Source organism: Caretta caretta, chromosome 22 (genome assembly GCF_965140235.1).
Source record: "Caretta caretta isolate rCarCar2 chromosome 22, rCarCar1.hap1, whole genome shotgun sequence".
NCBI lineage: Eukaryota > Metazoa > Chordata > Testudines > Cheloniidae > Caretta > Caretta caretta.
In genome coordinates, this window is record NC_134227.1 from 15,385,917 (window position 1) to 15,407,979 (window position 22,063).

Here is a 22,063-nt window from a genome sequence, read left to right on the forward strand (position 1 = left end):
CTTCCTCTTCACTTTAGAAGTGCAGATTTGCAGTGGGTTCCTTTTCAACGGGGTGGGGAGTGGGGTTATCATGACTTCATCAGTGCTGAGGTCACTGCCTCCCTCTTCTTTTTCTGCTGTTCCTACTTGAGCTCATGTTTTCTCGCTGGGTTGTTTCCCCTGCCGTGACCACTACGGAGAAAGCTGCGTGACCCCACGTGTTCTAAAATTATTAAACTGTGGGTTGACAGGTGCTAGATGCTATGACTCTGTGCCCACTTGGACTCAGATGTCATAGGGGTTGCATCCCACTTATGTGCTGTGCGAAAAGGAACATAGCAGGAGAGGGAGACAATGATAAAAAGAAATATAGAGTCCTAGGAGGCATGGGTGCTGGACCAATGTGTATAGTGGGGGTGCTGAGAGCCACTGAACCAAACTATAAACACTGTATATGATGGAAACCACTTAAAGACAGGGGGTGCACTTGTGGAGAAAGGATGGTCTGGAGATTAGGCCTCAGGAGAGCTGGTTTCAATTCCCTATTCTACCCCAGGCTCCCTGTGTGATGTTGGGATTTAGGTCCAGATTTTTAACTCTATGTAGGTACCTGAAGGGGCAGGTGGGTGCCTAGTTGGATTTTCAAAAGCTCTCAGATTCAAAGATTTTCAAAATGGTGAGCTTCTGAAAATCCCAGCAGGCACCTTTCTGAATCATCAGGGCCTAAATAGCTTCAAAAAATCTGCCCCTTAGTGTGTCTGAGCCTCGGGTCCCTGTGTGTCCAATGCAGATAAGAGCACTGCCCTGCCTCACAGGGCCATGGTGAGGCTAGATATATTAGAGACTATGAGGTGTTCAGATGACTACGGTGGTGAGGGCCAACTACAGCCTGCGGGCTGAATCTGGCCCGTCAGGGCTTTCAATCCGGCCCACGGGATTGCCAGCCCCATGGTGCAGCGAGGCTAAGGCAGGGTCCCTGTCTGCCCTGGCCCCAGGCTGCTCCCAGAAGCACCTGGCACCACGTCCCTACAGCCCCTGGGGGAGGGAGGGGCAGAGGGCTGCGTGTGCTGCCCTCGCCTGCAGACACTGCCCCCTGCAGCTCCCATTGGCCGGGAACAGGGAACCGCAGCCAATGGGAGCTTGGGAGGTGGTACCCGCAGGTGGGGGCAGTGCGCGGCGGAGCTGCCTGCCCCACCCCACCCCCAGGAGCCGCTGCAGGACAAGCTGGCCACTTCCGGTAACGGCGGGGGCCAGGGCAGGCAGGGAGCCTACCTTAGCCTCACTACGCACCACTGCCACCCCAGAGCCACTTGAGGTAAGCGGTGCTGGGCTGGAGCCCACACCCCGACCCCCTCCTGCCCCCCGCACCCCAACCCCCTGCCCTGAGCCCCCTAACCCTCTGTTGCACCACTCCTGCACCCCACCCCCCTGCTCTGAGCCCCTTCCTGCACCCCGTACCCCATCCCGCCCTCCAAACCCCTGCCCCAGCCCTACATTCATGGCCCTGCATTCAGTTTCCCCACCCAGATGTGGCCCTCCGGCCAAAAAGTTTGCCCACCCCTGCCCTAGATAATGAGCACTGTGGAACAGTGGTAACATAATGTTAATACATGGCCCCCAAAGTGCTGCTTGGAGGTCTGATGTACCTGTTAAGTCTCAGATGTAGCAGGGTGGCCCAAGGAAAACTTTGAGGAGCCAGAGCCTAATCCTGCGTGTTGCTCCACATCTCTTGGGTGCTTTGGAAGCTGAGGTGCATTCAGGCCCCAGGTCAGCTACTCCTGTGGAAGGGGCTGTGTGTGAATACCCCATGAGGTTTGTTTTTATTGTTGGTGAACTCAACCAACAAGCTATGTCTGTTATCCTGGGAGATACAAGCCCAAGTAAATATGTCTCTGGGTGGATTTTTCAGTTGAGAAGGGCATTGTTAACGAGGCAGCCAGTTGGATTAGAACAGACTGCACACATTCGTAGGGAACACATTTGGATGCCCAGGATGAACCAATTAATCATAAATACATTATGCATTTTTCTGCTTAAACGTCTCGACCAGTTAATTAACATTACGGCCTAGCATTCCATTTTCTGGTAAAGCAGCTTCTTTAATGAATGGAATTGATCAACAAAGGGCGTAACTGGATGTGGGTGATAAAATTAACATTGGGGGGAAAAAAGTCACAGAAGGAAGGAGATGCAGCCTGTGAAGAAAGGGATCTCTTCAGTTTAGAACTGGTGCTTCCAATCCTGCACAACCAAATCTTCTCCTGAAGTCACTGTGGGCACAAAGGGGATCCAAATCCCACTGAAACTGATGGAAGCTGGACTGGGCCCCAAATCATGAAGCCCTCCGCACTGATGCAAAACTCTCACAAAGGTGAGATTGACCTCTGTGCAGTGGGCCATCAAAACTGAATTTAAATAAGCCTTGTGCCCTTTCTCTGTACAGGGGTGAATTTCACCCCGACAGAACCAAGTGAGAATTTTCAACAAGCAATTAATTCCCCTTCCTCCCTGAAGTAAGCACATAACGGTCATACAAACTGTTTTATCAGTGAGTGGCAAGGCAAACAAAGGAAGTAAGGTCAAGACGAGATCACAAAAGGCATTCAGATGAGGCATGAGGGATTGAAAATTTTATTACAATCTAAAGCAAAGCAAGCCCTTATCATTCAAGGTTCTCTCAGTCCTTTGAAAACAAACTGGGTGTGTGTGCTTATTTATCAAGGCTGATCACTGTTATCACTGATATGTTTTTTTACTCTTCCTTTTATTATAAATGTAAGAGGCTCATGAACATTTTTACCTTAGAAAAAGGGGTTGCCAACCTGAAAAGACAGAGAAACCTTGATCTAAATTATTCATGCAGGGTGAAGTTGACCTATGGCAGAGGAATAGCAAATCCCACCAAAGCCCTCTGCTCTCTCCACAGGGGTATACTTCACCCATATGCTTTACCTGAATACTCGCTTTCAGATTCACTCCTTGCCGGTTGGCATACGTCTGTATTTGAGAGGAAAACTGTAAATAGGCAGGAATTACTCTGGGTGCATTTCATCTTTATTAAATCATCTGTGAGCCATTTGGTTTAACTTTTGAGAAATCCGTTTAATGTAACAAGCAAATTAAAATGGCACGGTTGTTTCAACAGTTGTTAGCACTTGAAATAGAAGATTAAAAAAATAAAATAAAACAAATACGGATGTCACAAGTAATTACAGCAATTCTTTTTTTTGGCAAGACCATTTTTTTAAAATGTCAAACGTTTTTCTCAAATAAATACAATCTGATCACACTGAAAACATAGTAAACATAACAATACAACAGCTTTAAAATGAAAAAAAAAATGCATCCATTGATGACATCAAGTTTTTAGAACTGTCCACAGAGAGAAACTTCAGAAAGTACTTTTAGTGGCAACAAAACAAGTTAATAAAAAGGATCTGGTCATATATTTTCCATTCTCTTACATTTATATTTCATAAATATTCAATCAGTAAATGTGTTTAGGTATTTGAGGCAGCAGTGACAACTAAGTGGCATATTAGAGTGTATGCAGTCAATTGCATTTACAGTTTGATTATTCACTTTAAATGTGCCTGCTCTTCGCATCATTTCATATGTATTTAAGAATCAAATGATTTCCTCTACATTTAGGCTCAATTTTGTTACCACTAGACTTTCCATTATAATCAGTAATTTTCCTCCTGACTTTCAATATGTTTTAAATATTGAAGTACTGCAAATCAATTTTCAGTCCTGTATTTAAACGTGAAAATTATTTGGCAACTGCCTGACTCAAATATCCTACATCTCTCTTGTTAAAATGAATGTTAACTGAAGCAGATGTTAAGTTTTCCCCATACCCCACACATGAGTTATTGAGATTTTCTTCCCATCCTCTTCGTCTACAAGACTGCAATTTAAATGCAAATTCTGGGTGCTACCAAAGTTCACAGTAGTGTGTATAGAGTTTGCCACTGCTCTACAGGATGCTGAAATGAACTGCAGTTCATCTATGTTTACGTTCATTATTTAGTGTAAATTCAAAAGAGCAATTCATCACTGTTTTTAAATGATATACTCATGTAGTAATGCAGGTAGGTCTCATAGCAAACACCTCAATTCACTGCACAAAGGATTTTCTTTCACAATAAAACAGACCTGAACTAATCTGACTTCATCTTCATTTGGTCCCCAATTCAGGGGCGCTTCCCTGTTCAGGAATGTTCTTAAGTACCTGCTTAATGTCCATTGAAGTCAACAGGATTTAAACACACGCTTAAATGTTTTCCTGAATCAGGGCCAAAGAGCCAATCCCGATATGTGTAAAGTGTCCTCAACTTCCACTGAACTCAATGGCAATTGAGAGGACACAGCACTTAGCAGGTTCAGGTCTTGTGTCACCTGATCCCAAGCCCTGAAGACATTAGAAGTCCAGTGGCTTCAGTAAGCTTGGATCAGGCCCTTAGCTCCTAACATTTCTATGCAATTGAAATGAAAAATATCACTATAATATGCTAACAGCTAGTTTAGTGGAAAGGCTGTTAATAATAATGCGATGCACAACTATATCCCCAAACCTTCTTTAAAAATAGATGCACGCAGTACACAGAGTGACGCAGATTTCCATATCTGAGTCCTTCTGGTATTAAAACCTGTAGAAGCCAGGTCTGTTGATAAAAAGGATTTACTAGGATAATACCACTCTGGAATCATTTCTCGACTCACCCCCCCCCTTTTTTTTGGTTTGGTTTTTGTTGTTGTTGTTTTTGTTTTGCAAAGTGGTAATTATTTTTTTCTTCACAAAGAGCCATTTTTAAACAACTCACTCTTTGCTTATAATAGATTTATCACTTTAATAATAATAATAATCATTAATAATGATCATGAAGAAACTAACTCCACAGGGAAAAGGAAAAAAAATGCTTTCTAGCCACCAGTTGGCCATTTATTCTAGATTTGCTCAGATTCCATGTAATGGAAAACATCACATTCTAGAAATAATGGGCCACACCTTCCACTGATGTAAATGGACATAGTTCCATTGATTTTAATGGACTTAAATCCATTTACACTGGATGAGGACCTGGCCCAGTACGTACTTGTAGAACTTAAGCAAGAAGTGAGCTGTGGCTCACGAAAGCTCATGCTCAAATAAATTGGTTAGTCTCTAAGGTGCCACAAGTACTCCTTTTCTTAGTGCATTGATAGTGAGGGAAACTCATGAAAATGTGGCACCTGATGTCTGCATCAACACATCCAATTATTCCCATGCACAATGGACAAAGTGGTACATTGCTGAAATCACTGGGAACTGTGCACATCCTGTCTGCCAGAGACTAAAGTGTTCTAGGCAAGGTTTAATATACTTCAGTGGGCTCTGTATAGGGCAAGGGGCATTCTTGCATGTGTGAGCTTGCAGTAGGGTGATCAGATAGCAAGTGTGACAAATCGGGACACTTTTTTTTCTGGGGGTGGGGAGGCAGTATAGTTGCATATATAAGACAAAGCTAATATCGGGACATCTGGTCACCTTAGTTTGCAGGATAAGGGTCTATGATTGTTGCAACCCAACCTGTTCCACTTAAGGGAGGGAGTATAGGCAAAACATTCAGGTCAAGGCAAAGATATACTGGACTCAAGGCCCAAGAAATCAGGGAGGCATCCATTGAGCCCTACTGAAACACTTGATTGAATTAAATAGAAAATGGAAAAATGATATAAAAATAGTCTACCTTTTTTTCTCCTCTTGTGGCTGCTGGGTATCACCCCTAATCTACTGCTGTGATACACCCAAGCCATATGTCTCTAATTCTCATGTTATTTCTGACCAGGCCCAACCTAGGAATTTCTCCGGAACAATTTGTTCTCGCAAGATTTCCAGCCTTGTTCCTTAGCTGAGGGGCTGCACGAGAATCTAAGAACCACTGTTATTCCATATGGATCCAGACTGAACTGATGAGGCCTGATACCACTGCAATGAAGTCAAGGGAAGGAATTTTATTCATTGCAGCTGTATCAGGCCGATGTTCCCCTGGGACAAGACACTGAAGATACGTTAAATACACATTAGTGAGCAGCAAAGTAGCAAAATATAAGCAGTGATGCTTTTTTTTAATGTTCTAATTAAAAACATTTAAAAAATACCTAGGGTTTTCCCAGTATGATGCATTTAAATAATGTGAGATACATTTTTAACAAAGAACCTTATCAGCACCAGTTTCCTTAATGCAAAACCCTCATTAGACAGCGAAATACTGGAAGAAAACAAGATTTTTTTTCTGAGATTCCTGACACCTGAAACTCAAATGTGAGATCAGATAACAATTGCCAAAATACTTTCCCAAACATCTAAAAATATACTTTTATAAGAAGAGAATGTTTTAACCATTTTTCCCTTCTCAAACAGAACATTTTTTTTTTTAAATACTAACTCTATGCAAAGATCAATTACTACAATATTCAACAGTCTATGCATACAGGTTTTGTTCCATACCTATTACGTGCTACTGTCAAAACAAATTCCTGAAACGCTGCTTAACAATGGTCAAATCTGGATAGCTTTTCACCATATTGCATATGTTACCCAACCTCTTGCAAGCCTGCAGCACAAAACAGTAAGTTATCAGTGGAATTTAAATATACAGTGAAACCCAAATTATTTTTGGTTTGATTGTCTGTTTATTCATTTAATTAAATAAACTACTTTGCGAGTTTGTGGTAAGTAAGCATGGAGGAAAACAAGCAATAAACACTCTTCAGAATGTCTGTACACAGATAAAAATAGTTTAAATTATAATTAAAATAAAAAAAGTGACAGCAATATAACTGCACAGATACTGAGGCAGTTTCTTTCTGTCATCACATAAGTTATCTCCCTGACTTTTCAGTATACATCCCTGGTATAATAATGCATTTATTGATGTTCTACTATGTATTACATATACTGTAAATGTACAAATAATAGACTATAGTTATGGTCATATTGCACAAGTTGAGTTGTTTATTGACTTAAATTCTGTACAGAATCTGCTGTATATTCCTTGGCAAGGTCCACATCATATACTAGTTAAAATTGTTCTAGACCAAGCTGAGCTTAAAACCCTTAAGATTTTCTCTTGCTGTTGCCACATGGGCAAAATTCCCATTGAAGCTGGTGGGCCTTTTACCTGCATCACATATGAAAGATTAGGCTCTCTTATTTTAGGTCACTGTGATATACTGAATGAGTCGCCAAATCCCAAACCCACTGAAGTCAATGGGAATTCTGCTATTGACAGGCCTAGCATTTAACAGGATTATTCCTCCCTCCCCCCAAAACAAAACAAAACAAAACCCTGGACATTTATATGGATAACAAGAATATTCTGAATTATGGCCAGGAAAACAACTCTATTCAGGACAGTGCTTAACTCCCATTTACTTCAATATAAGTATGTGCTTTAGTGTTTTCCTGAACTGGGGCCTAAAATAGTAAATATTTTAACAAAATAGCTTTGGAACCCTCATGCTTCAGGGCATAAGTCAACCTCATACTATTGTGGGTCAGGAAGGAAGTTTCCTGGAGGCAGGTTATCCTATAACTGCCCATTGCAGGCTTTCTTGCATCTTTTCCTCAAGCAGCTGACACTGGCCACTGTCAAAGAGAGGATGCTGGACTAAAAGGACCATTCGGTCGGATCTACTATGGCAGTTCCTCATGACTTTAATGGGATTGAGATTTTAGCTCAATATGAAACAAATCACCTCATAAGTAACAGCTTCTTGGGTTCAGTGTGTTGCTTTTTTCATCACAGTGTATCCTTTCTCAGCTCTGCTTTCTATGTGTTACAAACGGCACTTAAAATGTAAAGAAAACAAAGGTGAAAAACAAAAAGAAACAAAATCCCCCACAAAAACAACAACCCCCCCACCTTAAATCTGAATTATTAGCATATCCTTTTGACTTCATCATTATCCTTGATGAAGGCTGATTACTGTAGAACATCACTAGGGCTGTGAGAAATATTCACAAAGGGGTGAAATTCACCTCTGTATAGAGAAATCAGGAGAAGGCCCATGCCTCATATAAAACCCTGTTGTGAGGTCTTAAACAGGATTTGAGTGATGCATAGGATTTTATCCTGGTCCTCTGCATAGTGGTGAATTTCAGCCAAGAAAATCAGAAAACCTTCACATTTGGAGTACTCTTTTCATTTCCATTTAGCAAAATTGCTCCAGTTCTTCACTGAAAAATGATCCTATTTTTCATGTGAGAACTTTAGCTCTGACAGCTTTGACGTTCAAAATTGTGTTCTGATGCAGATCAGCGTCATGTGCTTCTGTCTATTTTAAGCATCTGCAACCTACCCACCTGTGTAATATGTAGGCATTTAATACGGTAATGAAAAGGAATAGTTTGATGCTGGTCTATAATTGGAATAGAGAACTCCCTTCCTCCTGGAGATGAGACAGGTTATCTTATGGAACACACTGAGTGTAGCTATTTTGGGGGAACACGAAACTGCTATTTAGCAAAATTTGGGAGTAATGGGGAAGGTGCCAACATAGCCCAGAACAAAATTGCAAATGTTTGTTCTGCAAAATTTTGCAAATGAAAAAGACTCAAAATTCACAATTTTCACAGTCCTAGTTGTCACTAACATGGTGCAGAAGGTGGTGTTGTCTGAGTTCAGTTCAAGATGAAAAATATATCCAGGCTATGTAGCCTTAGATAACAGAGACATTTCCTGCAGTGCAGAAGCCTGGACATATAGTTATATTCTTCCATCAATTAAGCCCTTTCTTATATTCGCCTAGTTTTACATATGAGAACTTTTTGCACAAATGCGACTCTATAGGTGATATGCTAGAATGTTTTTGTGAACGAGTCACCTAAAATGTTATGAATATTTTTTCCACTGTCATTAAACACAAGAAATAAGAGACATTCTCCAATGCTTAGAAAGGCCATTTTTTGTTTGTTTGTAAGTTTAGCTTTGCCTATTCTTGTAGTAAGGTCTCTCGCCAGTTAAAGCCTCCAGTTGGTCCGTGTGTGAGAGGGAGGATGGGGGGGTCTGTTAGTTGCCAAATGCCTGTCTCTCCCAATTCTTCACAGGAACAGAACCCCAAGTATGGAATCTGTCAGGAAATATTAAAATACAGAAAAGCAATGAGAAGGAATAGATCTGGAGCAAGGGTGAAGTTTTCAAAAGAGCCAAGTCAATGGGACTTGTGTTCCTAACTATTTGGGCCCCTTTGAACATTCCACCTCAAATTCAGAAGATACTTTTAATCTGAGACACAGCAGGATTCAGGAGTAACACTCAGACTCGAGCTGGGTGAATTTTTTCAGACTTAATAGTTTATTTTCTGTAAAATGCAGTGTTGGATTGACCTAAAAATGCATGGATTTGGGTAAAATGCAACAAATAGTTTTGGTCCACCCCTCCAAAAGAGGAGGAAAAGTTTTTTGAAAAATTCATCAACATGTTGCCTTTTTGTTTCGAAAGAATGTTTCATTTTGAAAGTTAGGTAAATGCATTTTTTTAAAAAACAAAAAAGGGTAAAAAAAATTCTCAAAACAAATACAAAAAGATATTTTGTTTCAGGCTGAACTAAATACTTTGTTCAATGCGAAAAGAAATAAAAATAAAAATTTTTGGTTTTTCATTTTGGCAAGAAAAACTGAAAATTTTTCATTTCAAGTTGATCTGAACCACCAGGTTGAAAAATCAGTTATTTGTATATCTCTAATTCAGACGTGCTTTTTAAAGCACTTCACTGTGAATATAAAATATTTGAGGGCCAGACTCCAACTTTACAGTCTCCACTAAATAACGTACAGCACCTAGCTATGTGTGTGCTTATGTCCAGGTCTTGTGGGCTGGCTTAACAGTATAAAGGGTCAGTACAGCTATGGGAGAGTGACCTGGATTCGATTCTGGCTCATTTATCAACACGGGTCAGCTTGTGTAATAAAACGTTGTGATATGAGAAAAAGAAAGAGCGCAGATGGATTTCCAGCTGCCTGGTTGTGTTTGCAGGCTTGGCACACAGACAACACTATCTCCTAACATGAAGCCAAGGAAAAGGAATAACTCTGGATGCCCACAATGACATTTTTCAAATCACTTTCCTAACTATAACAAGGTGCATAAAAAGGGGGACCATAAGGTGCCATCACCCCAAAAGCATAAAAGTGCAGTCGAGACATGCAGCCCCTTTGTATGCTCACTCCCCTTTTATCTGTTGTGAAAGGGACTGGTAAGATAAGCCTCTTAAACCAATCTTCTCTACTCACATGATTTCTGAAGCCTGCATAGCTCAAACAATGGACTGAATTATCAGACACTAGGAACAAAGTCTCCTCTGGCTTGTAAGGAGATTTAATTTTTTTTATCTGAAGAGCTTTACCCATTGGTAATTACCTTTCTGACCATCTGTACAAAGTCCTTGGAATTCTGAGGTGAGAGGCCCTGGAGTTGACAAGTACAGGCCTCGAGAGATGATGCGTGAGCCACTATCAAAATGTTATTTCCTGCAACAAAATGAATAAACACTGATTGTTTGGGATTCAGGGAAAAAAAGCTCGATGTGACAACTGTCCAAGGCAAAACCTATCAGTTTGAGGTTCTTAAAGAATGGGTTTAATTGTATACAGAACAACACAGTTGATATATGTGGGAAACTATTGTTTATGAATAATACTTCTAGCACTTTTTAATCTTCAAAGTGCTTATGGCTAGAACTGATTGAAAATTCTTTGTCCCCGCTTGTTGTTTTTTGGGCAACCAATAGCTTTGTGAAGAATACAAGAATTTTGGTGAAAAGATTTTGCCTGCTTTGAAATTTTTGATTTTTCAAATGATACAAAATATTTGTTTCGATTTGTTTTGTGGAAAAAAAAAATCTCAGCAAAAGTTTTTTTTTTTTTTTTTTTTCAATTAAAATAAAATGTTTCATTTCATTTGAAAGTTCTCATGGAAAATACCTATAATTTTCAGTCAGCCCTACTTCTGGACAACATTTTCAAATCCAGGTTGCTTAAAGTTTATTTAATCACCTAAATAAAATTGCCCTGATTAACAGCGGTGCTAACACCCTCATTGATTTCAGTGTGAGCATTTCTGAAAATCAAGCCACTTTCATTCACATGGATAGGGATGGTTTTGGGAGCTAATCTTAGGCACCCAAGTTTGAATATAATGGCCTATATTCCTAATTCAAACTGGAAATAAGGCACAGGGTTTTTTGTAAGTGAGGATAATTAACCATTGGAACAGTTTACAAATGGATATGGTTGATTCTCTGTGACTTGAAGCCTTTAAGGCCTGGTCTACACTAAGTCGGCATAACTTAGGGTATGTCTACACTTGCAGAGTTTTTGCACTGTAAATTTCACTGGTGGTAGGGAACTGGTGAAAGTAAAGCGCTGGTTTGTGTACTCACTTAATTCCTCAGGTGTCAGAGAGGGTTTACATTAGCAGCACTTCCATCCCGGATGAGAGCAGCGCTCTAGGTTAGCTATCCCACAGTGCAGCTCTCTCCAGTTTGATGATGGGTCTTGCGGGAAGGTGGGGAAGGGGGTGATCATGGGGCATCCTGGGTCCCTGCACAGCCTCCTCTCCCCAAACACTGATCAGCTCCAGTAGCTCAGCATTGCTCCAAGCGGGGGATCGTTTTGGAGCAGGCATTGTCACCTGACCAGATAAGTGAGCAATTGCCAAGAAAATAGGAAGGGGAGTTTCAGAGTTCCGGGGGCTTTACAGGGGGAGGAGTGGATGTCTGTTTACCTGGCATCAGAGCAGCAGAGCTGCTGGCTAGAGTGGTCACCTGGGCACTGTGGGATAGCCTCCGGAGGCTAAAAGCTGTGTAAACAGGAACAACGTGTCTTCACTTGCACATCACCGCAAAAGCATCACCGGTAAGAGCTGTACGCCTCTCGTGGAGGTGGTTTTCTTTTTGCGATGAAACTTCTGAGTTTCAAGGCAAAAAGTCATTTGGCAAGTGTAGACGCTCTCATGGTTTTTGCGCAAAAAAGGGACTTTTCCTGCTTTAAATGGCAAGTGTAGACATGCCCTAAGTCTTGTGAAAAATCCACCCCCCTGAGCGGTATAGTTAAACCAATCTAAGTCTCCATGTAGCCAGCGCTAGGTGAATGGAAGAATTCTTCCGTTGACCTAGCTACTGCATCTTGGGGAGGTGGATAACCTCTGCTGATGGAGAATCCCTCCCGTTGGAATAGGTAGTGTGTACACTGAAGAGCTAGAGTGGCACAGCTGTGCTGATGGAGCATTTTAAGTGTAGACAAACCCTCAGCTACAATTGGCTGGCTTTCTAAAAGATATGTACCAGTTTAATCACAAGTTATTAGACTTGATGCGGGAATCGGTGAGTGAAATTCTCTGGTTTGTGTTATGCAGGAGGTCAGTCGAGATGATCACAATCATGATCCCTTCCGGCTTTAAAATCTACAAATCTGAATATAATCTGGGGCTCAAATCTGCAAATCCTTATACTGAGCATAGTGCTTGCTACACTGAGTAATACCATTATTTTAACAGTACTGCATTTGACTGAAAGCACTTCTAGGATCAGACCTTTAGCGTTAAAAGTGGGGTTTTATTGTTTTTTCCCCCCCTAAATTCAAATTTGGCCATGTCAATGCTGACCATTGGTTTTTCAGTTCTTAAGTGTTAGCCAGAGTGTATTTTATTTTAGAATGATTTTTTTTAACTCAACATACGACTAGTTGTAAAATTCTCAAAGAAATTCATGAGAACGACTGAAAAATGTTGGAAAGAGCAGAAATTGTTTTGGGTTCACCTATCTTAACAGAAATTCTATTCAGTAGCAGAGCTGGTAGAAACATTTTCATGCTGGTTTTTTTCCTCACAAAATTCCAGATTTTCAAAAATGCTCAACCAGCTCTATTTGATAGAATAACTTCACTGAATCAAACATGTTGAAAGAAAACAATGCTATAGTAATCCAAGAATCATACCCAATTCTTTCCATCTTCTAAAAGTACTTTATAAACATTAGCTCATTATGCCTCAGATATCCATGTGAGACGTGTATTACCCTCATAACGCAAGAACTAGGGGTCACCAAATGAAATTAATAGGCAGCAGGTTTAAAATAAACAAAGGAAGTATTTTTTCACACAGCGCACAGTCAACCTGTGGAACTCCTTGCCAGAGGATGTTGTGAAGGCCAAGACTATAATAGGGTTCAAAAAAGAACTTGATACGTTCATGGAGGATAGGTCCATCAATTGCTATTAGCCGGGATGGGCAGGTGTCCCTAGCCTCTGTTTGCCAGAATCTGGGAATGGGCAACAGGAGATGGATCACTTGATGATTACCTGTTCTATTCATTCCCTCTGAAGCACATGGCATTGGCCACTGTCAGAAGACAGGATAGTGGGCTAGATGGACCTTTGGTCTGACCCAGTATGGCTGTTCTTATTTAACAGATGGAGAAACAGGCAGAGAGGTTAAGGCCAAGATTTTCAAACATGACTAGTGATTCTGAGTGTCTCAGTTTGTGAGTGTCCAACTTGAGGTATCTTAAAGGATCTTGATTTTCAGAAAGCCTTCAATACATACCCTCTGAAAATCAGGTCCCTTTAAGGAGACTCAAGTTGGGCATGCATAAATTGTCAGTCTCTTTAGAGGCCAATGTTTTCACTCTGGGTTCTTCTACCTGCTTTTTGGGGCAAATTATTTCTGAAAAACCTTGGGAAAGGATCAGTCAAAAAACAAACAAACAAAAAAATAAATAAATCAGCTGGGGTTCTAGAAATATCCCATCCCAATGCTATTAATGTTCAGTTTCTATGCACCATAATTGATTTCAACATTTTATTTGAAAAAAAATTCTGGTTTTGTTCAGATGCAAAACAAGCCACTGCAGTAGTGATGACCAGCCTAAGACATCCATACTAGGACATGCAAAGACTCTCCTTCTGGCCGTGGTGGTGGAGATGGGAGGGAGGAAATGGCCTGGAGTGGAGTTGTTTCATGGCCAGAGAAGATAGGGGAAACCTGCACAGCTTGCATAGGTTGTAGGGCCCCTAAAACAATAGGGTCTCAAGTGACCACTGGTTCTGGGTATGGACAAACCTGGTAATAACAGACAATAGAATATTTTACCTAGAAGTGGGCCTGAACTACACAGTTTCACCCAGGTCTTGAATCCCCAATGTCTGTGGGCTGAGAGGATGCAGACATGGGGTTTTGACAGAGACAGTGACTAGCCAGTGTCGTTCGGTTCCAGAGTGCCTATCTGTGGTTTTTGATCACTATTGAGGCATTAGATCCCTTTGTACCAAGGTGCAGAACCGCTTACCTTTGCCTTTGCATTCACTTATGATTTCTTTCGTTACTTGATAGCTTCTACTTATGTATGTGTCGTAAGACTCTGAAACCACTAACTTGCTGACTGGTATATGAGGTCTATGGGCAGAAAAACAAACACAGTAAGTTTTGAGGCGGAGAGATTTTAAATGCAAGTTACTTAGACCCTGTACACACTGACTGAAAACATGCGTGCGAATGCCCATGTGTTAAACAAGAAATCCCTGTTGTTTCTCTAATTCTTCTAAATAACTCAAACCCCTAGACCTCGTCATTTGTGTAAGGAGCATTTCCATAGGTTATCAGTGGGTTTTGAACCCTGGGCTTTAAGCACCCAAGTACAGACCTCCATCTCTTGAGCTAAAGGAGTAATTCCATTAGCTGGCAGCAGTAGTAAACTGTTTCCCTCTATGTACACCAGTCACTAGAGATGGAAAGCAGCATACTTATACAAGCATGTTACACTTGCAGTCATGTGTAATAGTAATAATAACAACACTTTGCACTTCAATAGGTCCTTTGATCAGAGAATCTCAAAGCAATTAATTAAATTCCCCAGCACCCACGTGAAGTTTGTGAGTGATATTGCCCCTGTTTTAGAGGTGGGTAAAATGAAACAGAGACTGTGTCTTTACTGAGTTATTTCTTCAAATTTCCCACCAGTACGGCTCTGCCAGTGGTAGCAACGGAGGGAACTCTAGTATAGATGAGGCGCTGGTGTTATTAATCACGGTGTTGTTTAGACCTGCTCAGAGCAGGACCAGATGAAGTGGTGGTAAAAACACCAGGGGCTGCTGCTGCCTGAGAAAAGTATGGTACTGCACTTGTGGGAAATGTTTAAGACCAGCTCAGTGCAACAAGGCCAGAGTGGTTAAGTCACTTGCCCAGTGTGAGTTTGGCCAATGAATTCAATGGGAGTGGTATTGGAGGCAAGCCATTGGAGGAGCTTGGGGTGGGGGAACAGAAGGCCCTATTCCTCTCCGTGGGACACAAGGAAAAGCTCTGTCTCCTCATTCCATCCCAGGATATGATGAAACTCCCATCAGTGTCAGAGGGAATTACTCATCTCCGACAGCAGAAGACTAGGGCTCCAGGCGTTCACCCAGACCGCTAGTTTAACCATCAGACCACACAAGAACAGGTTTCCTTTTTGGCTAGGAGAACATACTTTATAGTCTTCCCAGAAGCTTTGTGTTTCCTGAACTGGCTATTTTCCTGTGGTCCAGCTGCTTTGCTTAGTGCTAGCAATGTGATGATACCCTTTCTGGAATAAGTGCAGTGTAAGTATCTCTATTTAGGTGCAATATGCACCAGGACTATATATTTCCACAGACCCGAAAAGGTAATTTGTAGGCAGGGAGGACAAAATATAAGCAGCTATATGGTATAATTAGGCATGAAAGGATTGAAAGGGTGTTTTTTTTTTGCTTTGGTTGCTTATTTCTACTCGGTCATCTTAAAATAGAGTAGTGAGGGTATAATAGAAGGATTCAGGGTTTCTGATGATATCACAAGCCACAAAAAGCAGCTGCAAAATAAGTTGTCACCAAACCCCCATGTGTTGGAATTTCCTGTGTTACATTATTTATAAGGAGGGAATGATTTTATCTGAGACCTTTTAGTTTGCATTGAAGATCCTTCCCTTCTCTCCAAAACAGATGGTTTACTGTTGATGAGAATTCACAATAATCCTGAGATTTCACCAATGTGACTGACTGCTGACCAGGACCACATGCCCTTTCCCTAGAATCTATTGCCGTATGGGATTTTTCAGAAGCTGTTTAGCATAAAAGAATCATAGATTTGGAAGCGGGGAAAACCCAGGAGGTCATCTTGTCTATTCCTTAATTCCTTGCACGATATGTGGGACTGTTCCTACCAAGCTGTTTTATTTAGCCTCTCTGTATGCCTTGCAGCTGTTTACAACACAGGCAGGCACTGTGCATGCGTCAGCATCCTTACATTTCAAGCAGCAACTCCCTTGGTGCAAGGTGGAGCTGTGGTTAGCGATTGCTGAGAACTTGAGGCTAAATGCAATGGTATTCGACAGCAGAAGCTGCTGACATCAAAGGGGTTTTATAGAGTTTTAAAAGAGCTGGCTGAGGAGCTCACGGGGCCATCAACTGTTGATTTTTCAACAAGTCTTGGAGCACGGGGGAAGTTCCAGAAGACTGAAGAAAAATGCATGTTGTGCCAATTTTGTCAGTTTCCTCGGATGAGAAATGATCAGAAACTTTCCATCAAAATGTTAATTTGAGGGGAAAATGGTTTTTCAATTAAATGAAAATTTTAATGAAAACATTTCTGGTTTCATCAGTAATTTCTGAGTTTTTGCTGAAAACCCCAATACTAAAATATTTTCAGTCTGGCAACCAAAACATTTTAAACTGAAAATGTTCAGCTTTTGGTTGCTGAAAAGTAGAAACAATGTTTATTTTCAGGCTTTTAGACGAAAATCTCAAAAATTCTGATGAAAACAATTAAAAAAAAAAACCGGTTGAAATTTTTCACTGGGTGGGGAGACAAAACCCTCATTCCACCTCTCATGAAGAATACTTCAGTCAGGGGAGCATTTGTGAGGATTCTGCAGTTAATGTCTGAGATCCTCTGATGGAAGGCACAACGATCAGTGCTTACTATTAAGCAGTATTAACCTCTCAGCTGTATTTTGTATACGTACAGATAAAAAAAGGAAACTGGAATTGGCTTTAAAGACTCGTCTCCTGTTACTTACAGGAGAGGGTCATGAGGGAAAAGAGCCTTCTCTGTTAGGAGTTTCATTTGCAATAATATTGAAAGTTTAAAAAAACATGTGTGTTCTGCATTTGTTCCAGTGACATTTAATGCTCACTTTAGGGAATGTGAGCCTTTTGGAAGGGAAACTGAAGACTTATATGGGCACTTCGTACCTGGAAATGTCAAATGTGGGTCACTGCAGGAGCTTCTCATGTTGATTAACCATTAACTTACTATTCTTGTGGACTTTGGCTGCCTTCCCAGCCATAATGAAATAGTAGCCCAGGAAGGAAGGACAAACACCAGAGGAAAATTGAACATTAAGGGCCAGACCTTCCGCTAGTGTCAGTTGGTATAGCTCCTGGAGCTATGCTGATTTACACCAGCTGAGGGCCTGGCCCTAAAATGGAGGCATCATAGAGGTGGACAAAGGCAGGAGTCTTGGGACCAGAATCCTGTGGAGAGATGGCTAGGACGAAAGAGTGAGTGATTGGTGCTAGCTGGCTGCTGGCTGAATAGGGCTGGGCTACCTGAGTTGGGAAGATGATGATGGCACTAGGAGTGGAAAGAGGACAAGTGTCTGTCCCAAGGATGCCTTGAAATTATTGCTGGATGCTAACATGTGCCTCAGCAAGTTGCCAAGTGTATAATTAAGGGCAATGCAATCCGATACCCAAATCCATATCCAAGATTTGCATCAGTGGGGTAGCTGGGTGTGACTGAAGTCATGAGTTAGCCCAGGCTATAAATGTCCACCACAGAGAACTGACTCAGCTCAACTAGCTCTTTAATTACCTTTTGAAGCAGAGATAAGCTGGACTGTAGAGTTCAGATCCAGAGCCCAAATCCCAAAGTTTTGAAATGTGGTTAAAAAATAAATAAATCCTGGCCCATGAAATGCCCCACTTTGCATGGCTCAGCTGCACTAAGGGGGCATATAGGATTCCACAGGAATGGGGGAACCCTAGCTCAGGGGGCACAGTTTATCAAGGACATATCTAGAGAGCAGCAATTCTCTGGTGAGCCCTGGCTTCTAGGGCACCATTACTAGCTAGTGCAAATTAGAGCAGACCTGGGCCTGCTCTAATTTAGGCTGGGAACTCAATAAGCTCCCAGCAGCCCCAGGGACAATACAAAGGAGTACAAAGGTGGCCGACAGCTCAGCCAGAGCTTAGGTTTGGGTCCCTGGTGTTTCGCTCCTTCTCTCCGATGCATTAAATTCAAGATTATTCATTGCTAAGGAAACTCTGTTGGAGTGACATGCCAAGTTCTGCTACCTGTAGGTTGTATCAACACACAGACTGGCTGCAGCTAAATCCACTGCGGGTATCCAGGCAGGTAATGTGGTACCAGAGACCCATTTTGTCCACTCAAATAAGCCCGGCTCAACTCGAATCTTTAGGTTATTTTCCTGTTGCAAACCTGAAAGAAAAAAAAAGCAGGGGGGTGGAAATCCCTGGAAGCAGCAGGTGGGACTGGGAACAAGAGGATTTAGGATTGGGTTTTTTTGTGTGTGTGGTATTTTGATTAGAAATCAACAAGTTCTTCTACTGGTTGGGAGACAGGGCCAGATGTGCACAACTCCAGTATTTGCTTGTGCATGTAGCCAGTTAACCAGATATATGAATGGCAGGTATGTGTATGTGTCACGTAGATGCACAGAACTAAAGAAGTGCCCCTAATCTAGACATAACTCTGTATTTTGTATGGAGCCCTCTTTGGACTGTACGTTCCAGATCAAGAGCCGATAAGCATGCTGATGATTCTGAAGAGAAGACGATGGCAGCTCCATGCACACCTTACGCTACCCTTGCCCAAGGGAGCTAACATGTTAGCCTTTGCTTCCCAGTCCAGTCTGATGTCTGCATCAGCATGTTGACTGGTAAAAGAAATTAGTATTGGCTAACAGCTGCAGAACCAGCAGGGGGAGCTCACACTTTCCTTACATCACAGAGTGTTTGCATTGGGAAGGTGAAGTTAAAAAGGACATACTGAACACTAAACTTATACATACAGCGTCCCACACAAAAGATTTAAAAATCATGTGTTTTGGCACCTGGAAATGGGTAATAGCCCATCCCACCTCTCTACAGGCTCGCATATCTACTACAAAGGCAGTGTTAATATTATCGTAGCACCGAGAGACCAGCGTGGTAGGCACTTGTTCAAACACATAACAAAGAGACAGACCCTGCCCTGAAGAGTTCACAATCTAAGCAATATGCCCCCAATCTCAGGCTTGCCCACAGCACTCATGCACAATCTATGCCTACTAAGAGTGTAATCAAGGGAAGGCAACTATTTGCTGAGGGCTTTGCTTTGTTGAAAAGCATACACCCATGAATATTCCCCTCGACCCCTGTCCCCCAGGAATATGCCCTGTAATACTCTATATGCTGCCATGTACTCAATAGCTCACACATGATCTAGGGCGCTGGCTCTCAACCTTTCCCGACTACTGTAACCCTTTCAGGCGTCTGATTTGTCTCGAGTATGCCCGAATTTCACCTCACTTAAAAACTACTTGCTCACAAAATCAGACCTAAAAATACAAAAGTGTCACAGCACATTCTTATTGAAAATTTGCTTACTTTCTCATTTTTACCATATAATTATAAAATAAATCAATTTGAATATAAATATTGTACTTAAATTTCAGTTCAGTTAAATTAAACTTAAATTTCAGTTCAGTATATGGAACTGTAAAACCCAGGACTGACTTTGCTAGAGCTTTTTATGTTGCCTGTTGTAAAACTAGGCAAATATCTAGATGAGCTGATGTATCCCGGGGAAGGTCTCTGTGTACCCCCAGGGGTACGTATACGTCTGGTTGAGAACCACTGATCTAGAGCATTGGAATCTGTTAGACTGAGAATGAATGTAATGTTAATCGGCGCTTGGACACAGGAACTGCCATATGAAACAGGCCCTTTATCCATCTAGCTGGTATCCTGATGCAGTAGAAGCCTCATGTTGTGCCTGACTTTTACAGTACAGTGCTATGCAATGGAGGAGAGGAAAGAAAATCCATTTCCTGCCTCAGCTGGCAGTGGCTTCATGCCCAAAGCATGAGGATCAGTGTCCCTTGTAACTTAACCTGTATAGCGCGGGGAAGAGACGTGCTATTTTTGAGGCCGTTCATTAAACAAATGGGTTTTCCATTGCTGGCTTCCCCAGAAAACAGGAAAAATCCAGACTCTCCCCTTGTCTGCTTCTTACCTTTCAGAATATTGTGCGCTGTCTGTACGCAGCGCAGCGACGGGGAACAGTAGACATGTTCAATAACAGTGTTACTTTCCAGCAAGGCTTCACCTGCAAGCAAAAGTTTAGCATCACTGATACAAACGTTACAGTAGACATCACAATAATTGTAGCATGCATGCTTCAATGTAGTTGTAACATAGCAGGGAGCGAATGAAGTTCTCCAGTTGGATTGGTTATTTTTTTGTAGACCTATTTATCCATCAGATTTTATTTCAGTAGTATACTATGCTTTGAGGCATAGACAGCTGTGAAATTGTGATACCTTTTTCTGTGCACTGTCCTTTTCGATTTCTAAGAACTCAGTCAGTGTACAGAGAGATGGCAGCCATTTTGCGTTCAGAATGGCTGTAGCCTGTTTTAGGACAGACACAGCAACACTGTGCTCTCTCCTGGAGACTTGATTCTTATTTGTTCTTGGAGATTTCTCTATTTTAGATTGCCATCTTACACTGAAAACATAGATTTGCTCTTTGTGCATGGGAAAAATATAACAGGCCTGAGTCTCATTTCATTTATACTCATGTAAATCAGGAATAACTCCACTTAACTCAGTAGTCCTGAGCCTCATCTGGTGTAAATTACCATGGCTCCATGGTCTAATTTAGTTAACCAGGTGTAAAACCAGTGCAAGTAAGATGAGAATCAGGCCTAACATTATGATTATTTATACTACAGTAGTGCCTCAGGGACCCAAATGAAATTGGGAATCCATTGTGCAAGATGCTGTACATGTACATTCACATAGTAAGAAATGGTCCCTACCCTATGAAAAGCTTACAATTTAAATAGACGGGGCAGACAAAGGGAGGGAGAATACAAGGGTTATTAATCTTGTTAAATGTTTAATTATAATTGTACGTATGTTTAACTGGCTTTTGAACCTTTGGGGAAAGTGGGGTGTGCAGCTGTAGGAGATGCTGTGCATGAAAATCTTTCGCTGCTGGATTCTGAGCTGCTGTTCTACTAACCAGGTCAGAGGACTGTTTGAAATGATAGTTCTGGGATTCTTCAAGGTCACGCTAGCATTTGTGCAGAACAGAGCTTTCGCCTGTAGATGGCAGGCATGCTGTAACAGTGCTAAAAAGCTCTTTTATGTAGGGCAGTGTGGATCATGTATACATTTCACACACCCAGACCCCAATGAATGGTGCCAGCAAAGTGTTCTCATTGCTTCCAATCTAGCCCTTCTGTTGTGTGTATTATAAGCACAAGTTTTACTGACCTTCCTTGAGAACTGCCCCTGCAGTCTGGCCATACTATTATTATATCCGGATCCAGTTTTATTAAAGGCCTACGGTTTTCAAAATGTGCAGTAATCTTGGGTGCCCAACATAAGAGGCCTGATGTTCAGAAAGTGCTCTGAAAATCAGATCCTTAAAGGAGTCTGAAGTTGTGCAAACCAAAATCTGGAACATTTTCAGGGGTTGTTCCTGAACTCAACAAATAACTTACTCTCTATAAAAGTTGAGTGGTAGAAGGCTACGTATTCCCCTAATGAAACAGGCCAAGAACAGAATGGGGGAGATGCCTGATTTGACTTGAACTATACTTGACAGTGTAAATATGAAACCCCACTGGGGAGACAAAACCATGTTTGTGTTGCAAACTACAGATCAAAAATTAAGCTTGTCAAAATCAAGTCAGGAACATACTTTGCATACAGCAACTGTCATGTTAACTGCAGTACTTTTATGACCGTCATTATCAACAATCTTCCACAGTGTGGCAAATTTACAGGGCACTTT

At 41.6% G+C, this 22,063-nt stretch overlaps 1 protein-coding gene across 1 annotated transcript in view; it reads right to left on the minus strand.

Moving 5' to 3' along the window:
* Window positions 1-2,594: 2,594 nt before the first annotated feature.
* Window positions 2,595-22,063, minus strand: part of UBASH3B (ubiquitin associated and SH3 domain containing B) — a 109,215-nt gene continuing 89,746 nt past the window's right edge. The window contains exons 10-14 of the mRNA XM_048827438.2: window positions 20,274-20,366; window positions 18,332-18,476; window positions 14,311-14,417; window positions 10,386-10,495; window positions 2,595-9,096 (exon numbers count right to left, since the gene is read on the minus strand). Coding sequence (XP_048683395.1) covers window positions 8,959-9,096; window positions 10,386-10,495; window positions 14,311-14,417; window positions 18,332-18,476; window positions 20,274-20,366 — 593 coding nt within the window. The 3' untranslated portion in view covers window positions 2,595-8,958. The remainder of the gene's footprint in view (window positions 9,097-10,385; window positions 10,496-14,310; window positions 14,418-18,331; window positions 18,477-20,273; window positions 20,367-22,063) is intronic.